The sequence below is a fragment of the Arachis ipaensis genome, chromosome B5 (genome assembly GCF_059453495.1).
Source record: "Arachis ipaensis isolate K30076 ecotype BB chromosome B5, ASM5945349v1, whole genome shotgun sequence".
NCBI lineage: Eukaryota > Viridiplantae > Streptophyta > Magnoliopsida > Fabales > Fabaceae > Arachis > Arachis ipaensis.
Genome location: NC_142440.1, coordinates 138082029 through 138102608, shown reverse-complemented (window position 1 = coordinate 138102608; position 20580 = coordinate 138082029). Strand labels below are relative to the sequence as shown.

General features: G+C 36.6%; 1 protein-coding gene across 1 annotated transcript; it reads right to left on the bottom strand.

Moving 5' to 3' along the window:
- Positions 1 to 16104: 16104 nt before the first annotated feature.
- On the bottom strand, positions 16105 to 16644 carry LOC148565919 (uncharacterized). Its single transcript, XM_088486568.1, has 3 exons — positions 16455 to 16644; positions 16301 to 16383; positions 16105 to 16188 (listed from the first exon to the last, which is right to left on the bottom strand). Exons 1-3 carry the CDS (start codon positions 16642 to 16644, stop codon positions 16105 to 16107), a joined length of 357 nt encoding a protein of 118 aa, XP_088342694.1.
- Positions 16645 to 20580: the final 3936 nt, after the last annotated feature.

The window sequence follows — 20580 nt, the reverse complement described above, 5'->3', positions numbered from 1 at the left end:
CTGAAATCACTTAACTCATATATCACGACATCAATGGTAATAAAAGAGGATTAAAAATTAGCAAATTTAAGGCCAAAGAAGCAAGTTTTTAATCATAGCACAAAATTAGGAAGGAAATTTAAAAATATGCAATTTACATGAATAAGTGGGAGAATAGTTGATAAAATCCACTCAATTCAATACAAAATAAATCGTAAAATAGTGGTTTATCAATCTCCCCACACTTAAACATTAGCATATCCTCATGTTAAGCTCAAGAGAAACTATAAAGGGGTGAAGATGGATGGTAGGATTTATTAAATGCAACCTATCTATATGAATGCAACTAAATGCAAAATGTTTCTACCTACTTGGTTAAAAGTAAATAAATCTTCCAAGAACAAATATGCACTGGATTCCATCAACTCAAATCTCAAAAAGGAAGTACAAATAGACTTGCAAGAAGAAAGCTCATGAAAGCCGGGAACAAAGAATCGAGTATCGAACTCTCACTGGAAGTGTATACACTCTAATCACTCTAGTGTTTGAGGGTCGATTCTCTCGGTTCTCTACTAATCTTGCTTTCTAAAGCTTGCTCTTCTTCTACCAATCAACAAAAATTTAATGCATGACTATACATATCAAGAGGTCTTTTCAAGGGTTGTAATGGGGTTAGGGTCAAGGTAGGATTGTATTTGGTCAAATGGACTAAAATCTGAATCCTTGATTAACCTAAACTTCGCACCTAACTTAAGACAATCCATGTAATCAGAATATAAAATCTAACTACCCATTAACTATGTTTTTCACATATTCATGCATCCAAATTTGAGTACAACTCATGTGCATTGCTACCACCATTTACTTTGGGGTATTTTGTCCCCTTTTTATTTTTTTCTCCTTTTTTTTCTTTTTATCTTCCTTTTATTTTTGGTTTTTCTTTTTCTTCTATTTTTCCCACTGCATACGATTAAGGTATTGAATGCATGAACATGTCCTCAACATTCTTTTTACATTTTTACAAAAAGTATAACATATCCAATTCTCAAATCAAATGTTACTATACCCAACTTCCCCACACTTAAATCATGAACACTCTCACTAGTCTAAGCTAACCAAGGATTCAAATTAGGGATATTTATTGTTTTTCCGCTTAGAGTTAGTGATGAGCTAAAGTAAAGAACAAATGGGATAAAATAGGCTCAACATTAGTTTGCAAAGGATAATAAAAGGTTAAGGCCATATCGGTATGTGAGCTATAGTGAACAAAGGCCTCAATTACATAAGTGCATGCATACATCAAACAATGAAAATATAAAATCAAGCAAGACAAAGATCACAATCATAGAGAGAACAACACATACAAAAAAAAAAACATTGGTTGATAGATGCAACCAATCAAATAGGTTCAAAAGCTCACTAGGTTTGTGTGTTCTAGCTCTAAACCATGTTCCAAAATAAATTCTTTAAGTAAGTTCAACAAAAAATTTTAATTCAAATTAGTGAAGCAGTGTCTTATAAAAGAAATTATCACTTCAACCAAGTAGTGCCTAAATGCAAGCAACTAACTACTCATGCAAGTTATCCTATCTAACAAACAAAAATTAAAATATTGGTGTTGAGAAAAGGAATTGTTACCCACGGAAGTCGGTATCAACCTCTCCACACTTAAAGATTGCACCGTCCTCGGTGCATGCAAAGATGTGCAAGTGGGCGGGTTGCTACAACTGGTGCGCTTTCTCCAAAGATTGTGCGGCGGGACTTGTTTGGCGCCCCATTTAGAAGTTTTTCGTTTCCCTTCTTGGTAGCCATCCTAAAAAAAGAGAAAAAGGAAGAAGAAGAACCCACAAACAAAGATATGCAAACAAATAAAATATGCGTGGGCTAATGCCAAATAATAGTGAGGTTCTCAACTACATGGTAGTTACAACATGCAAGTGAGAAAACAATATAGGCGAATGGCATATCAATAGTGCAAGAATTACAACAATGAGGGAGAGATAGTGGGTCATGAAAGACAATATAAGTTCATATCAATGCACAAAGAATGCAAGTAGCAATAGAGATTAAGCATTGACCTAAAAATTTCATTACCTAATCAATATGAAACACATCACGAGGCACCAAAACCCTGCAAGAAGTATTCAACGCTTGAGTAAGAAAATTTAACACCAATGTTAAAACAACAAATATAGAAAAGAAAAGAGGAACAAACAACAAAATTAAAATGCAATGATTGCAAGTATGCAAATGTAATAAGTAAAAGAAAAGAAAGATAAGAAAAATGAGACGTGAAATTTTGAAAAGTAAGAAGAATAAAGTAAGAAAGGAAGAAGAAAAGGAAGAAGAAAGGAGAGAGGAAATAAGGAGAAAGGGAAAAGAAGAAGCGACGCATAAGCGTCGTCCACGCGTACGCGTGGATAGCAGAATGAGGAGTCGACGCGTACGCGTCAGCCACACGTGTGCGTCATTTGTATGCTGCACCAGTTATGTGTGCGCGTCGCTACCAATTTCTGAAATCCTTAATTTCTTGTGTTCCTTCCACTTTTGCATGCTTTTTTTCCATCCTTTAAGCCATTCCTTCCCTATAAAACTTGAAATCACTAAACGCACATATCACGGCATCGATGGTAATAAAAAAGGATTAAAAATTAGCAAATTTAAGGCCAAAGAAGCATGTTTTCAATCATAGCACAAAATTAGGAAGGAAAATTTAAAAACATGCAATTTATATGAATAAGTGGGAGAATAGTTGATAAAATCCACTCAATTCAATACAAAATAAACCGTAAAATAGTGGTTTATCAATAGCATCTCAAAAGGCTTCAGCAACTCCATGCAATGTGTGCTTCTCCTTTGTTTTCTTCATGTGTTCTCCCTTCTTGCATGCTTCATTCCACTTTTTCCTAGCCATTCTTGCCTATTGGACCTGAAATCACTCACAAAACATATCACGGTATTTAATGGAATAAAAATGGAATTAAAATGATCAATTTAAGCATAAAAACGCATGTTTTCATATTTAGGTTCCATTTAGGGATAGAACACAAAAGTATGCTATTTTAGTAAATAAGTGTGAGTTTATGTGATGAAATCCGTCCAATTCAAGCCAAGAATTATCATCAAATATGGACTCGTCAGTTTTCTTCTCTTTATCTTGTATTTCCTTGAAAAACATTTACAAAACCTATTAGTAGCAAATGATACTTAAAGCGATTGGTTTAGATAAAGAAATTATAATTAATTCTATGAAAAACATGAAAATAATATAAGAAAAACTAATCATGATTCGGACGTATCACAATGCCAAACTTAAAACTTTGTTTGTCCTCAAGCAAAAAGAAAAGAAAAAAGTTGGCTTTAGTGAAGAAAAATTGAATCTCTTTGAGTGTTTTTGTCCATCTCAACAATGGGGTTTTCCAATAAACTCTTTGATCACAAATGGATTTTTTTTGTCTTAATGAATCTTGAAATCTTGGGAGTCAAGAATTCTCAAAAACTCAAATTCGGATGATATACGAGATCCCTATTTTACATTTTGATTGATCCTTGAATTGCTTACTTCACACTTTCAACCGAGAGAGATTTTTCAAATGTTAACTCAAAGTGCTTTGTCACAAGGCAGCTCTTGATGTGGGATTTCAATCGATAATCCCGAGGCAGTTGGCCCAAGTTACCGGCTGATAAGGCACCCCTTGGATCTAATTACCTAAGCCTCTCCTTGACACAGTCGCACCACAAGCATATAACTAGAGTTTTATTTTCCCAGACATCGATTTCCAGAACCTTTTTAGACTTCTAAATGTTTTATTGATGGAGGGACAATCTGGTAAAAGGATGTCAGAACGCTAAAATTTCGGCAATTTTTTTTGTTGGTAACCGTAAAGATAGGATTAGTTTTTTATCGAGTCAACCCTAAACGTGTTTCTTCATACTTAAAATGTGGGAGAGCATCTTCAAGACTTGGCAAAGGATTTTGATAAAGAAGAGAAGCTCTAATCGGCTCATAATCATCCATAAATGCCATGAGAAACTGAATTAGATGTGTCCGATTACGATAATCCTCATAAGCTTTAGCATCAATGGCATCTTTAAGAACAGGTTCACAAGAGGCCAATTGATCCCAAATGCGTTCAATTTGTGTTATAAAATCATAAACAGCCTGACCACATTCTTACTTAAGGTTGAAAAGTTCATTAAGCAATTGATATTGGTGTAAAAGATAAAAAATGGTGTAGCATTTTTCTAGATGATCCCATACCACTTTAGTAGTTTTATAACACCCAAATTGAAGATGGATTCCAGGGATAGTAGGTTGTGTAACACCCTAACTTTTAGCAACTCATTATCGCGCTAAAAGTTCAGGCATTACCTACCTCTACTCCTTTAATTTCATACTATATTTATTTAATATTGAGCCTTCGCGAATACAAATCGGATTTTTAATTAAGAAATCGAAAAATTTTTACTTTAATAAACTTTATCACATAATTATATCCACATAATATTAAATACATAGACTTATTCAAAATTTCTCAAATACAATTCCTACCCCTCTAAAAACCAAAACAATAATCGACGAGTGGGAACATAAAATCTAAAACTAAACCAAATGCAGAAAATGAATATATATATATATATATAAACACACACACACATATACATAAAGCTCTGTGGTTCGGTCGCGGCTTCACGCCAAAGATTCCTGAACCTGCCACTGAAAAAGAAAATATGTAGGGGATGAGAACATCGTCCTCGCAGGTTCTCAGTAAGGAAGGAAATACTATCAAAGTAGGAAATACTTGCAAATAGAGAGAATCCCATTATAAAAATAGTTTCTTTTTTAAAATATACTTTGGAAAAGATTTATAGGAAATCTTACTTCAGAAAGGTCATAAAGAATATTCTTTAGTTTACAAATCTGTAAAGTAAATCGTTTAAAAAGGGAAAATACCAAAGGCGTCTCTCAGGGTTTCCTACCCAACCAACTTACATCACTCATTCCTATCCATCCAACACATAACTAGAGTATTAGCTCAATACCAAGTCCAATCTACCTCAACCTCCATTACCACATCAGAAATAACATTCAGCGTCACCACCCCAGCATGAGAGATCTCTCAGTTTCAAACACAGACAAAATAATGCAAAACATACACAAATAGAGAGTAATAGAGCAATTAGATCAAATAGCAGATAGATGTAATTAATCAACTAGCCAAACCAAAAACAAGATTCACACCCAAATAATACACACAAATATAAATGTTGCATGTCTGTCCTATAGCTACCACGAGAAACGAAGCAGGATGACACTGCAGCAGCTTTTATTTCAATCATGCAATTTCCAGAACTTGACCCTAGAATGTTAACATCGTGAAATTCTCAATAATTTATAGCAGAATAATAGTGGTAAGAGTTTCAATGTTAGAATAACTTACTACAACTAAATAGAAATGAGGCAACAGAGTAGTAGTAGCTCCGGAGACCTTTACTGATGGCAGAGTAACTTGCAATAATTATTTTTCCTATCATAGACAACCTCAGCAACAACTCTCACGATAACAAGGATCTTGACAGACAAAGAAGGAAAACCAGAACAGAGCTAGAGCTTACCAAGAAGATGGCGGCTCCAACGGCGGTTTCCGGCAACTGCAGCTATGGCGGTAGCGGGTAGCTCAACGACAACGGTGACAAAACACAACAGTAGTAACAAATCTAACAGCGACTGGTCCCTCGGCAGCGCCAGAACGCGTTGGCTTCTCTTCTCCAACGCGGGCTTGATGACGACGACGACACTGGACGACGGCGACTGATACGTGAATATCTTATACCCTTTTTCTGCTTATTTTCTTGTTAAATTTAGTTGGAATTTAGTAAGTTTAATTATATTTTAGTATTAAAATCCTCTTTGGATGCTACTTTGAGTTGTTTTGGTATTTTTATGATTTCAGGTGAAATTCAGACCAATTTGGCAGAGTTTTGTGCAAAAAAAGAGAAAGAAAGTGAATGCTATCAACCTTGAACTCCTTACATTCCAACGCATATAACTTGAGTCATAGAGATCCAATTGACGCTGTTTCAACGACTTTGGAAAGCTAACTTTCAGAGCTTTTCAACAATATATAATAGTCTATACTTTTCTTCTGAAATTACTGCGATAAAGGGCGCTAAATGCCGAGTTTAGCGTTTAGCGCCTAGGAAGACAGAACCGAATGGAAACTTACTGCCAATTCTGGCATTGAATGTCAATTCTAGCACTAAACGCCAGTAGTGCGGGTCAAACTCACCCAAAGAAGCATCTTTAGCTAGATTTAGCTTTTAATTATTATTTTATCTTTTATTTTTGTTATCTTTATTTATAAACAAAATATTTTAGATTTAGAATTTTTTTTGTTTCAAATCAAAATTAGGTTAGATATAAAAGGGAAAAGGTTTAGCCCTTGGGATACACTTCTCCCGGAGGGGGTTCTTCTCATTTTTGCACTTTCACATTTTTTGGAACCCTTGTTTTCTCTATAAGTCATGAGCCACTAAACCTCCTCGATTAAGGTTAGGAGCTTTGTTTATTTCTATGGATTGAGATTATTATTTTTCTATTTTAATTAATGTATTGATTCAGTTTCAAGGATTGCTTTCGTTCTTCATCTCATGAATCTGGGTAGAACGACAGTATAACCCTTATTCTACATGTGTTCTTGTGATTCTCGACAGAGCTATCTCGCTTGAACAACAACTTGAAAGCAAATTCCTCCTAAATTGTTAATTACTTGAAATAATCTGGATACATGACATATAATTCGTTTAGCTTTGGGTAATTAGGGTTTCTGCAGTCATAAACTAGAATTGCTCTTAACCCTCTAATTTAAATTAAGTGACCAAGACATTGGCAGTTGATTTGGGTTAGAGGAGACTAAATCACTAAGACATTAGGGTTTAGTCAATTACAGTTTACTTTGAAATGAATCTTGCATGATTAAAATAGCTGGTAGGAAAACTTAATCTGGAAGAATAAACAACTTCGAAGCCTTAACTGCTTTCCATCATATATTTCACACCAATTCTATAGTTTGCATTTTATACTCTCTGAATTTCTGTTTAATGCGTTTACAACCATTAAAACACAAATTTCTGCTGGCCTGACTAAGTGAGTCATGCGACCATTGTTGCTCAATCCATCAATTCTTCTGCGATCGACCCTCACTCATCTGAGGTATTACTTCATACGACCCGGTGCACTTGCTGGTTAGTTTATGGGTATTCAAAAATCTGCATCAAGTTTTTGGTGCCGTTGTTGGAGATTGACTGTGATTGACAACTACTGGTTGTTTGATTTCTTAGATTAGGCGTTTTTACTTTAATTTAATTTAATTTATATCTTTAAATTTTCGAAAAAAAAAATTTTTTTGATCTGTTTTATTTAAAGTTTTTTTCTCTTAATTTCTAAAATTAAGTTTGGTGTCCCCTTAATTGTTTTATTCTTGCTAGTTATTTTACTTATTGAGTTTGAATTTCATACTCCTTTTTGCTTCTTAGTTGTTTTATTTTCTTAATTATTCAGTTTATTTATTTATTTTATTTTTCTTCTATTTTTATTGTCTTTTCTTTTTTATTTTATTTCTTTTGAAAAATATATATATCTTTTAAAATAAAATTTAATAAATAAAAATAAAATTCTTTCTGTTCTTTCCTCTTTGCTTTTCTGTTTACCACATGGTGTGTTTAATTCTGTTTGATGTTTTGTGATAAGAAAAATAATGGAGAGAGATCACATGGGTTACTACTCACACCCAAGGAGTGATTCATATTATTGTGGATAGAGGAACTGGATTTTGGTTGGCAAAGTCAACACCAAAGAAACTTCAGTGCTCCATATTCCATCTATCAAGAACCATCATCTCCTCACTCATATCAAGAACCATCATCTTCTTGTTCATATCAAGAACCATCACCTCCTTATTCGTACCAAGAACCATCGTCTTTTGATCTTGTCGGCCAAGAACTGCAGCAAACAATAGATAAAATTTTGCAAAAGTTTCCAACCTCGCCCCCTACTTACTCATATAAAAAACGTTCACCACGTGAGCTTGCTTTAGCACAACTCTCTCAAAATCCATAAAATCCATTCCACACTCCACAAAGCCCCTTTTAAAATACACAAAATTCATTTTACAATCTACAAAACTCCTTTCATACCCCAATACACCCTCAACACAGAACCCACATATCCACAAAATCCTTTCAAACCTTCATCTCTGGAGCTGGCTGTAAAACAACTCTCTCAAGATGTCAACATCTACGTTCAAGAGTCTAGGGCCTCAAGGAAAAATCTAAAAGTGCAAATGGCCCAAATGACACAATCTCTTGCTGAGGGAAAGGCCATGAGCTTGAAGATTGGAATAGTGCTTAGCAAGAACAATGAAGGTCAACTTCAGGCGACAAAGGAGGAGTTAGAAGTGCAAGTGCAAGATTAAGAGGTCCCTGTACCAAGTGAAATTCCAATGAAGAAGGAGGTAGTGGAGGCCTATAAGCCTAGGATTCCATATCCGCAGAGGCTACAAGAGGTGGCAAAAGAACATGCAAAGTCCCTCTTAAAAGAATCATTGCAAACTCATACAAAAAGGGAGGAGAGTAACCAAGGGAGTCCATACTCCAATGAATCAAGGAAGTGCATGGTGGTTGATTTAATTAAACCACCAATCCAAGAAGTTCTTGATAAAGGGGTCTTTCCAAACACTACACCACACTCAAGTCCCGAAAAAGAAGAAGAGTTAGAAGTGCAAGAGCAAGACCAAGAGACCCCTGTACCAAATGAAACCCAATGAAGAAGGAGGTTGTGAGGGAGGAAAACAATTATGGAAATCTACACTCCAATGAAGCAGAGAGTTGCATAGAGGGTGAGTTCATTGAACTACCAATTGAAGAAGTTCTTGATGAAGGGTACACTCCACCCATCACACAACACCCAAGTCCTGAAATCAGAGAGGTGAAGGCCATCAAGAAAAGCACTAACAAGGGGACTGTGACCAAGAAACAAAAGACAATATTCATGAAAAAGAGAAGGTCAACAAAAATCAATCCAACCCTTACCCCAACAAGCAAGGTGAATCAAGCTAATAACAATAAAAGAAAGCTTATTAGGAGGAATTCCAATCCGAGGGCACTAATTTTCTCCTCTCCTCCCTTGGGGTCATTTCTTTCAACCAACTGGAAGAAGAGGAAGAAAATTCGACAATCAAGTGTCAAGCTAATGATGTTAAAGAAGCGCTTATTGGGAGGCAACACAACCCTTAGTATCCTTTGATTTTATGTTCATTTTGATTTTTATTTATTTATGATTCTTATTCATAGTTTTCCTTGGTTTATTTATGTTTGTGGTCATGCAAAGTGTTTGAAACAAGAACAGGAGAAATCTGAAGGAAAAACAAAACACCCTAGAGAGGAAGTGACTCCGGTGCTCTGGCGCTAAACGCCAGGCTGCGTGTTTAGCGCCAGAAATGGCATGAAAAGTGGAGTTGCTTCTGTTTGCTTGGTGCTAAATGCCAAAAGCGGCGTTCAGTGCTAAGATGGCACAAATTGGTGAAAGCTTTCTGTCTGGCCAGCGCTAAACGCGGACCTGGGCATTTAGCGCCAGCCCTCATCCTTCAAAAAAATAAAAATAAAATAAAAAATAAAAAATTACTTCTTCTTACCCTTATATCACCACCTTCTTTTTTTTGCAATGTTTTTTATTTTTACTCATCTGTGCGCTTTTTATGGTCTTCCCCTTTTTTAGTTTTTCTTTTCTTGGGGACAAGAAAACTTTTAAGTTTGGTGTTGCAGAGCGAACTCTCTATTTAGGTCATCATCAATGGCACCAAAGAGAGGTGAATCATTTTCATGGAGGAGCACAACCTAAGGAGTAATACAGCCACCAGGATAACTGAGGTGGTTGAGTTCCTTTCATGCTATTTACTTATTTCAGTTCTTATTTTCTTTATCTCTTGTTTTCTAGTGCTTATTAGTGTTTCTTTTGCATGATCCTGTTTAGAGTCAGTAGTTCTATTGATAATTAGTAGTTTTAATTATCTTTAAAAATTTTCTGCTTGTTTTGAAAAGAGATCTCATGTATTGCTCACTGAGCTTGAAAAAAAAAAGGAAAAGAAAAGAAGTAGTAAAATGCATGAGTCTTGAGTTATATATCATGAGTTGTTCTGGTTACTTTAATGTGGTGGTATTATTTATGATTCTGAATGTATAAATTGAATAGTGCATATTTGATATTGGGGTTGAGAATGTTGATTCCTGAGGGACATGAACTTAGAAAAATATTATGGATTCTCCAAAACTCAGTGAGAAATTGACCCTTAAAGCAAAACAAACAGCAAAAAGAAAAGAGAAAAAGAAAAATAAAAAGGCAAGGTCTAAGGCTCTGAGCATCAATGGTTAGGAAGGTCAAATATGATTAAAAGCTCAAAGAGTTGTTTTCCTAACCATATGCTTGTGGTGTGAATGTGTCAAGTAACCCTTGAGATAGAGCACTAAGAGTCGAGACCAAGTGCAATTACAGAGTATACGAAAGGCTTTAAGCACCACTAACTAGGAGAAATTAAAAGAAAAATTAGAACTCAAAGAGTTTCCCTGTTAAGTGCTTGTAGTGTTTTTTGTGCCAAGTTAAGCTTGCAGACAAAATACTAAGAGTCACGGCTAGGGTCAAGGTGCAAAACACCAAAGAAAAGAAAAGAAAAAGCTGTGTTCAAGGACCAATCAGAGCTTAAGTAGGAAGAGAATCCATAATACCATCCGAGTTCTAGTTCTGAGGAATATCAATATTTCTGAGCTCCAAAAGGATAGTGAGATGTCAAACCTATTCAGAATCACAATGCCATCAACCCCACTCGGTAATTAGGCAAGAGCTTAAATGAATACTCAAGTCTTGGGCAATTTGTACTTCTCAGTTCCACGTTGTTTTTAGTTACTTGAGGACAAGCAACATTTCAAATTTGGTGTTGTGATACGTGAATATCTTATACCCATTTCTGCTTATTTTCTAGTCAAATTTAATTGAAATTTAGTAAGTTTAATTATATTTTAGTGTTAAAATCCTCTTTGGATGCTACTTTGAGTTGTTTTGGTATTTTTATGATTTCAGGTGAAATTCGGGCCAATTTGGAGTTTTGTGCAAAAAAAGAGGAAGAAAGTGGATGCTGTCAACTCTAACCTTCTTGCATTCCAACGAGCATGCATAACTTGAGCTACAGAGGTCTAATTGACGTTGTTCTAATGGCGTTGGAAAACCAACTTTCAAAGCTTTCCAACGATATATAATAGTTTATACTTTTCTTCTGAAATCACTGCCATGAAGGGAGCTCAACGCCGAGCCTCGCGTTTAGCGCCTAGAAAGACAGAACCGAGTGGAAACCCGCTGCCAATTCTGGTGCTGAACGTCAATTCTGGCACTAAACGCCAGTAGTGTGGGTCAAACTCACCCAAAGGAGCATCTTTAGATAGATTTAGCTTTTAATTATTATTTTATCTTTTATTTTTGTTATCTTTATTTAGAAATAAAATCTTTTAGATTTAGAATTTATTATTTTTTTAGTTTCAAATCAAAATTAGGTTAGATATAAAAGGGAAAAGGTTTAGCCCTTGGGATACACTTCTCCCGGAGGGGGTTCTTCTCATTTTTGCACTTTCACATTTTTTGGAACCCTTGTTTTCTCTATAAGTCATGAGCCACTAAACCTCCTCGATTAAGGTTAGGAGCTTTGTTTATTTCTATGGATTGAGATTATTATTTTTCTATTTTAATTAATGTATTGATTCAGTTTCAAGGATTGCTTTCGTTCTTCATCTCATGAATCTGGGTAAAACGACAGTATAACCCTTATTCTACATGTGTTCTTGTGATTCTCGACAGAGCTATCTCGCTTGAACAACAACTTGAAAGCAAATTCCTCCTAAATTGTTAATTACTTGAAATAATCTGGATACATGACATATAATTCGTTTAGCTTTGGGTAATTAGGGTTTCTGCGGTCATAAACTAGAATTGCTCTTAACCCTCTAATTTAAATTAAGTGACCAAGACATTGGCAGTTGATTTGGGTTAGAGGAGACTAAATCACTAAGACATTAGGGTTTAGTCAATTACAGTTTGTTATGAAACGAATCTTGCATGATTAAAATAGTTGGTAAGAAAACTTAATCCGAAAGAATAAACAACTTCGAAGCCTTAACTGCTTTCCATCATATATTTCACACCAATTCTATAGTTTGCGTTTTATACTCTCTGAATTATTGTTTAATGCGTTTACAACCATCAAAACACAACTTTCTGCTGGCCTGACTAAGTGAGTCATTCGACCATTGTTGCTCAGTCCATGAATTCTCATGGGATCGACCCTCACTCACCTGAGGTATTACTTTATACGACCCGGTGCACTTACCAGTTAGTTTGCGGGTATTCAAAAATCTGCATCAGCGATGCCACTCGCAACGATAACGGCGACGAGGCTTGTGACTCCACACGGCGGCGACAGAGGCAGCTTCTTCCTCTCCTTCCCATTGCGGTTCCCTTCGCGCGTCTCCCTCTCAGTGACAGGGACGGTCTCGACAACGGCTGGCTCAAGGCGATGGCGATGCGGACAGCCTCAGTCAATGAGGGTGGCGGCTCGGATGAAAGGCACGGCAGTTCCTTCCCGCATGTGGTATGGACAACAGTGGTGGCGGTGGCGGCACCTGATAAACCCCAATTTTGTGGTTTATATTGTGTAGAATTTGGGGGGTTTTGTCAATATTTCTCACACTTATTCACAAGAATTGCATGGTTTTGTGTTCTCTTCCTAATATTGCTTCATGATGAAAAACATGCTTCTTTTGCCTTAAAATTGCTATATTTTGATCATCTTCTATTACCATTCGATGCCATGACGTGTTTGTTGAGTGATTTCAGAATTTATAGGGCAATGATGGCCTAGAAGAGAGAAAGAAAGCATGCACAAGAGGAGGGAACATGAAGATTTGGATTTTGAGAATTCCAGCATGGGCGCGCACGCGCACCTCTCGCGCACGCGTGGATCTGGACAGCTGGAAGCGGCGCGCAAAGATGGACGCATCCGCACAGATTAGAAAATCCACACCGGCGCGCACGCGTACATGGCGCGCATGCGTGGATCACAATTTCAATCGGCGCGCACGCACGCATGGCGCGTACGCGCGACAAGCTGCACGTGACCTCATTAAAGAAAATCGTGCCTGGCGATTTCTGAGGCTCAAGATGCCCAAATTCATGCTGGTTCTGCATGGAAAATGTAACACCCTAACTACCAAAGCTCACGCTTCCGGCTGCACGACTCTGATAGCTCGGACATTACGACGACTCTTATACTATTTAATACTAAAATATGAGCCTGTTTAAAACTTTAAACCGCAATACCGCTCCCAAAGATACTTTTGTTCGATAACGTACATCCATAAATACCATTCAACTTACAACAACTCATAAAGAGTACATCCATATATATATATATATATATATATATATATATATATATATATATATAATATTACAAACATAATCCAATACAATTCCTATCCCTCTTACAGATTGTATCAAGATAAAGGCGAGGGAACAAAAATATACTAAAGCAATACAGAGCGTCTCAACAACAACTAAATGAACTCTTCATAACTTCTGCGCCATATCCTGAAAGGGGAAAATGTAGGGGGGTGAGAACATCATCCTCGAAAGGGTTCTCAGTAGAGGATTTTTGGGAATTACTGTAATAGGATACATGAAGATAAACCGTACTAGTGATTAATAACCGTCTTATACCTCTTTTCAAAAACAACAGTTTACAATAAAAGTAAAGTCGGAAATCTTTTCTGGAAAAAGAACCATTAAATTCTCAAAAACTCAAAAGCCCTTCAAAACGGTTTATCTATGCTGAACCAAAACAGCCTTTCATATTTTATTCCAAACCAGAAATACAAAACCGAAATCAACCAACGATTCATCTCATTTCAACCACGGCCATAGGCCCAAACAATTCAACCATCAACCAATCACCACAGTCCAACAGAGTCCCAGTAGCAAACACAAATAGGAAGATGCAAGCATAGACAAACAGTTATTACAAGTAGAACAAGTAGCAGTTAATCTCAAAAAGTCACAAAGGCAAACCAAGTACAATATGCACACCCAAACAATGTCACATAGATGCATATGATGCATGCTTGTCCCTAGTGGCTGATGATATCATCTGTCGGTTATAAAGCCAACCCGACAAGTCCTGGTAGCTAACCATTGGACTGTCCCTCTGTCGCGCATCCCCAACTTGAGTTATACTCATCATAAACTTGATCATAATCATGATCCATATCCATCACCCTCACTGGTGAATATTTACGGGGGCGAGCTCATCCGGGCCTTTCACAGTGCCCGGCCACACTTACAACATAGGGTCACAAGAGCTTCGAGTCTCAACCTGGAGCACGTGGTGGCTAGCCACTGCTTTCACCCAGGGAAACTCTTATCTCCGATAGTGGAAGTGCAACATTCACATTTATCAATGATTCAGCATAAACATGCATTCAATCTCATCCATGGATCAACATCCATCTCAGCCATCCAGCTCACGGTTCATTCCAGAACCAGCCAATATTCATATCATACACAGCCATTCTGGCTCACGGTTCAATCCAGAACCAACCAATATGTATAATCATACACAGCCATTCCGTCTCACAACAAAACAGCACTTCCACATTCAACATCATCAATTCATAAAATCGGCATTTAAGCCATAAATCACTTTGAAATCAAGTTTCAACTCTTTTCAGCCTTTGCTTTAGAAATCTCGTTTCTCAAATCATCTCAGGCTCATAAGCCACTTTTACTCAAGGAAAATTCCCTTTTTAAAACATGCCACTCTCGGCTTCCTCTTTCCAAAACTTCCAAAACCATGGAAAGTTAAAGATTCCTTTTGAAACATTCAAAATCACCCATCCAACAATGGGATTTTTGTAACAAAAGTTTCTCGGCAGAGTCCGAAGTCCTTAGAGAAGGTCAACCTATATCAATTTCTTAAAATTCATTGAAACTCTTAAAATCATGGATTCTCGGTTCAAGTAAATAAAATTGAATTTATTATGAAACCGAGCATACAAAATCACAAGTTCCAACCCGGTCCAAAAATCAACTCATTTGAAAAGGAACCGGATCATTTGAATCAAACCATTTTCAGGTTTCTTTTTGGAACCCATTTTTCTAACTCTTCCAAAATGCCTCAAACTTAATTACTCAATCAAAAGTCTAGATTCCTTTGAAATCACTAAAAGCTCCTTTTTATATTGAAATCAATATTAGAGCATCATTTTTTCCTTCAGTAATTCAAACGGTAAGAATAGTTCATTTCTAAATAAGTCAAACTCAAGGCATAAAGTTCACTAAATAAATTAAGCTTGAAAATATAATTATTCTCTTAATAAATCAAATGATACAGCTTCTCAAATCCAATCCTTTCTAAATAACTTTTCAAACAAGACTAGGATTTTGTAGAAATTTCGGCAGCACCTCCCCTAAAACTTGGACTTTTGCCACCCGGTCGGGTCCCAACTAAACCATTTCTCATTCCTTTTCAACAGCTCAAAACCAGAAATCAATTCAAAGCAAGCTAAATCCAACAGTCGCCTCAGTGGCATATCTCAAGAAAACCATTTCAAAATCAACTCAATATCAACCGATTTAACTCATTTCCAAAGCTTTAAAGAAACGGTTCAGTAACAAATCATTTGTCCAAGATCAAGTCAATTAAAGTAAACCAGGCTGAATTCGAAAGTACATTCGACTTTTCACATCATCAAATAATTGACTCAAATCAAATCAATCCTCAATGGATTAAACTCAGATTTCAAATCTTTAAAGAATCACTTCAAAACATTACATTTCACAAAGCCGCACAACAATTCAACCAAACCAACATCCATAATCACTCGAGTCAATCAAATGACACACAAGGTAGATACAATCACCAAATACACAATATCTCACAACAGTATCCATATGTAATAATTCCAATATATAAGAATATAGTTTTTGGAAAGCGCCCCTACCTCAAAATGCAATTCCATAACCCAAACGCCTCACAGAGTCCTTTCCGCCTCAATCCGAACTGACGGCAACCAAAACCTCAGCTCCCAGTCACGTGCGCAATAACCATGGCAACACTAATCGCAACATACAATAATCAAGACTCGACCCCACGTTATCAAAACTCATATTCATTAACCAAACACCACAGAATACTAACGCGAGGCTTTCCGAAACATAAATACTTACTAAACTAGCGAAACGAAGCAGCTGCGATTTCGAACCGGCGGTAGCAACAGCTCCGGCGGCGGCCAGAAACTCCGGTGGATCAACTAGAAAAACTGCACAGCATCAAAACCATCTCGAAAACCAAAAAGGCAGAAACCTCAAATGAAACCCTTACTGGCAAACTTTCTGGCGACGGCAGAAGTAGCCAGAACCTCTGGCGGTGGTTCCGGTGGCCTCAGAACTCCGGCAGCGGTGCTGTCAGACTCCGATGGTGTTTCAGGGCAGCTCTGGTGGCAAAAAGGTTTTCCGGCGACCATACACAGCAGACCCCCAACCACAGCAGCAGCTAGGAGACCGGCGGCCATAGCGGCAGACTCTGACGGCATGGCAGCAAGGGTGGTGGAACCACCCACCACCATCGCGCCTCATCCTCTCTGCAGCTCTCTCATGTGCGTTTCTGCTCCGGCGGTGGCTGAAAGGCGACAACACGAGCTCCACGGCGGGGAGCGACCGCGACCCCACAAGCCCCGCGAAGACGGCGGCGGATGCAAGGCCACTTCGCGGCGGCGACTGCACGAGGGTGACGGCGTACGGCGGGACGCGACGAACTGGTCGGCAACAAGGAGGACGGCGAAGGCCCCACACTCCGTGACGGTGGCAGGCGGTGATGGCTTCCCCGCGGTGGCTCCCTTTCGCGCATCTTCCCTCTCTCTCCCTGCGCGCGAGTTCGGCGGTGGCGAGGCAGGACGCGTCGGCGGTGGTTGTTCCAGGCCAGCAGTAGCGCGCGATGGAGGTGGCGGCAAGGGCCCTCTCCCCTCCTTCTCCTCCGATTACCTCTACTCCCTCTCAGATCTCTCTTTCTTTCTTTGTTCCTTTCTTTCAGGGAACACAAAGGAAACTTTGTGTGCTGTTGCTTTGGGGGGAAGGGTTTCGGCTGCTGAGGGCTAGGGAGCTGAGTGTGGGCAAAAAGGGAACCGGGTCGGGTAACGGGTTACTGGGTTAGGGTTTCCTTATTTTGAAAATTAGGATTAGGGGTAATTTGGTAGTTTCGAATAAAATTGGGAATAATATAATAATTGAAACCCAAATTAAATCCAACACTAATTATGTATAGAAAATACTATTTGTTCATCAATGTCACAAATTATTTTCAATAAAATGCTTGAATCCAAAAATTAGGAATAATATAATTATTTTCTCTATTTTCATAAAACAGTAGTAGTAATATTCAAAATATTAATTATTTAATCCAAATCATATAAATTTCTTATTATTTCATAACTGCCAACCTTATAATCTAAATATAGAAAATAATCCGATAATTATAAAATTGGATAATAATCATAACTTATCTCAAATTCAATAAATCAAAACTTGCCTTAATTATCTTTAATAAAATAATCTCTGAAATTAAGGCTATAAATAGCTATATGATTTGAGACTTGATCATAATAAGACTTTTCAAAAGTTCTGGGTCTTACAGAAAAGACCCAAGGATTCTAGGGGGAAAGGGGGATCATTCATTTTACACTTAGACACAATTTTTAGCTAGTTTTTTTGGTTCTTGTTCTTCTAGAGAGAGAAACACTTGTTCCTCTCTAGATCTAGCTTTAATTTGATCTTCCCTTGTTGAATTCTGAATTAGATCTTGTTAATTACTAGTCTTGATTGTTTAATTTGAATTCCTTAGTATAATTTTGTTTAGATCTTGTGTTAGTTTTATGATTTCTAGTCAATTGTCATTTTATACCCATTTTATGAATCTTGTGAATCTTGAATTGCTAATGTTACATTGATGATTTCCATGATTAATTGTGTTGTTTGAGTGATTGTATGTTGATAATTGTTAGTGGGTACTTGTTAGTTCCAATTTAATTGCAATTTGAATATGTCTTTTATTAATGCTTACCATGTGTTTGATGAAATGTTTCCTTTGATTATGGAGTAGTTCTTTTTACTCTTGGCTTAGGCTAAGGGAATTGGGTAAACTTGAGTCATTGGGTCTAATGGATTTGATGATTTAGGAACCCTTGGTGGTCAATTTGATAGCCATTGACACTAGCCTACTATTAGGTTAATTAGTAGTTAGGTTGGACCTTATGGGTTGATGTTGACTAAACCATTTGACATACTTCAAGTATAGAAGTAGACTTAATGAGTTTGGTTCCTCATAATTGTCAAGATATGGTTATTAGACAAGGTAGTGACCCCAATTCCCATGTCTAGCCAAGAGTTACTTTTATTATTCATATTTGAAAACCCAAAATTCCTAATTGCTTGTCTTAGTCATAGTTATTTGGTTAGTCTTAGAGTAGAATTATATTGGATGTTATCCTATTATTTTGGAATTGCTCACTTCTTGCTTTAGTTATTTGAATTAGTTTCTTGCATTTCAAGATTACTTGCTCATTAAGATTCCTAGTTTAATTTCTTGCTCATGAGTTGTAACTCCGGAATTCTAACCAATGTTGATGCACATGTTTGCCCATTCCTTGTGAGACGACCCGAGGTTTGAATACTTCGGTTACTTTATTGGGGTTGAACTTGTGACAACCAATTCCTTCTAAATTTGACTTGCGGATTGTTGTTGGTTAGAACTATACTTACGACGGGATTTTATTGCGAAATTCTATACCGACATAGTCCGCAAGCATCAGCACCCAGCCGCACCGACGTCATTGCCGTCTCCTTCTTCTCCTCCCTTTTCTTCTCCCCCGTCGCAGCGGTCTCTCCCTCCTTCTTTTTCCCTTTTCTGTGCGTGTGTGTGTTTTTGGGAAGGGGGTTGCGGTAAGCCTAAAATCACTCAACAAACACATCAAGGCATCGCATAGAATTAAAGTGAATTAAATTTAGCAATTTCAGGACCTAAAAAACATGTTTTTAATCATTAAGCACAATTAAGAGAAATTCACAAAACTATGCTATTTCAATGAATAAATATAAGATAAGTTGATAAAATTGACTCATTTCAATCTAAAATTTATCATAAAATTGTGATTTATCAGGCAGCTGTTAGGTTAGAGGGAGTTAAGGTAGGTTAGGGTTTGATTTGGTTAAAGTTAGGACTAAGGTTTCAGTTTGGGGATTTTTGGGTTAATTAGGGTAGAAAAATTTTAATAAAATTGAGACATAGAGTATTAATTTGAAATCTAATTTAATTTCTTAGAATTACTTTTAAAAAATATTATTTATTGTATCAATTTACTAATTGGCTTTCAATCAAGTACTCTAATTTAAAAATATAAGATGGTATAATTAATTTTCTTTATGCATAAAACTTAAGGTATTAAATTCAAAAATCTCAATTATTTATATCAAATCATATAAAATTCTTATGATTTTACAACTACTAAATTTTATAATTTAAATATAGAAAATTATTCAATAGTTATAAAATTAGATAAAAATTCTAATTTAAATAGTCAAAACTTCATTATTTTCAAATTTCTAAAACTTTAAATCGTAAATAGGAAAATACTCAATAATTGTAAAATCAGATAAAAACTTTGATTTATTTTAAATTCAATTTATCAAATCTTGCCTTAATTATTTTTAATAAAATAATTTCTGAAATTATAGCCTTTAATAAATAAATAAATTAAAGTTGGCTCATAATAAAATTTTCCAAAAGTTTTGGGTCTTACATTCTACCTACCTTATAAAAATTTTCGTCTTTAAAAATTACTTAGATAATCAAAGTCTCATTGTTTTAACTACTTGTAAAACAGGGGAAAGAGGAAATAACAAGGTATAAAAATCTCAAAACAGGCTTGATGAGTTCGCGTTAAGATAATATGGGTGGCGTTCACTCGCTCTCATTCATTTAACAAATAAAGAACTTCACTGTTTCCTAACTTGCTTATCACTCCGTTTCAAGTTCACTCGAATATCCAACATTATTCCCAATACTTTATCTTATATGAAAAAGCTCCTTAACTTCAATCCCTTTTAAATTCTCATCTCGATCCATGCCCAACCGTTATCGTTGACTTCCAGCTAACTCACTCAAGGTTTGAAACTTATTCGTCGTCAAGCAGTAGTCTAGTCAATCGATCTTATTATTTCAAAAACTTAGTAATCTGACATGCGCTCAAACACGTTAGTGCAATATCGCTATCTCACGTTACTCGATCACTTAACTACTTATTGCGAGTCATTATCCTATACGCATTGAGCTATTGAAAAATTAAACATCTTCTCAATCATACTCCTTCGTTGAAATCAAACACCCTAACCTGCGGCATTCTCAAACTCACAAAATTCACCTCTCGCGTCAACAAGCTGTGTACTAACGGAAAACG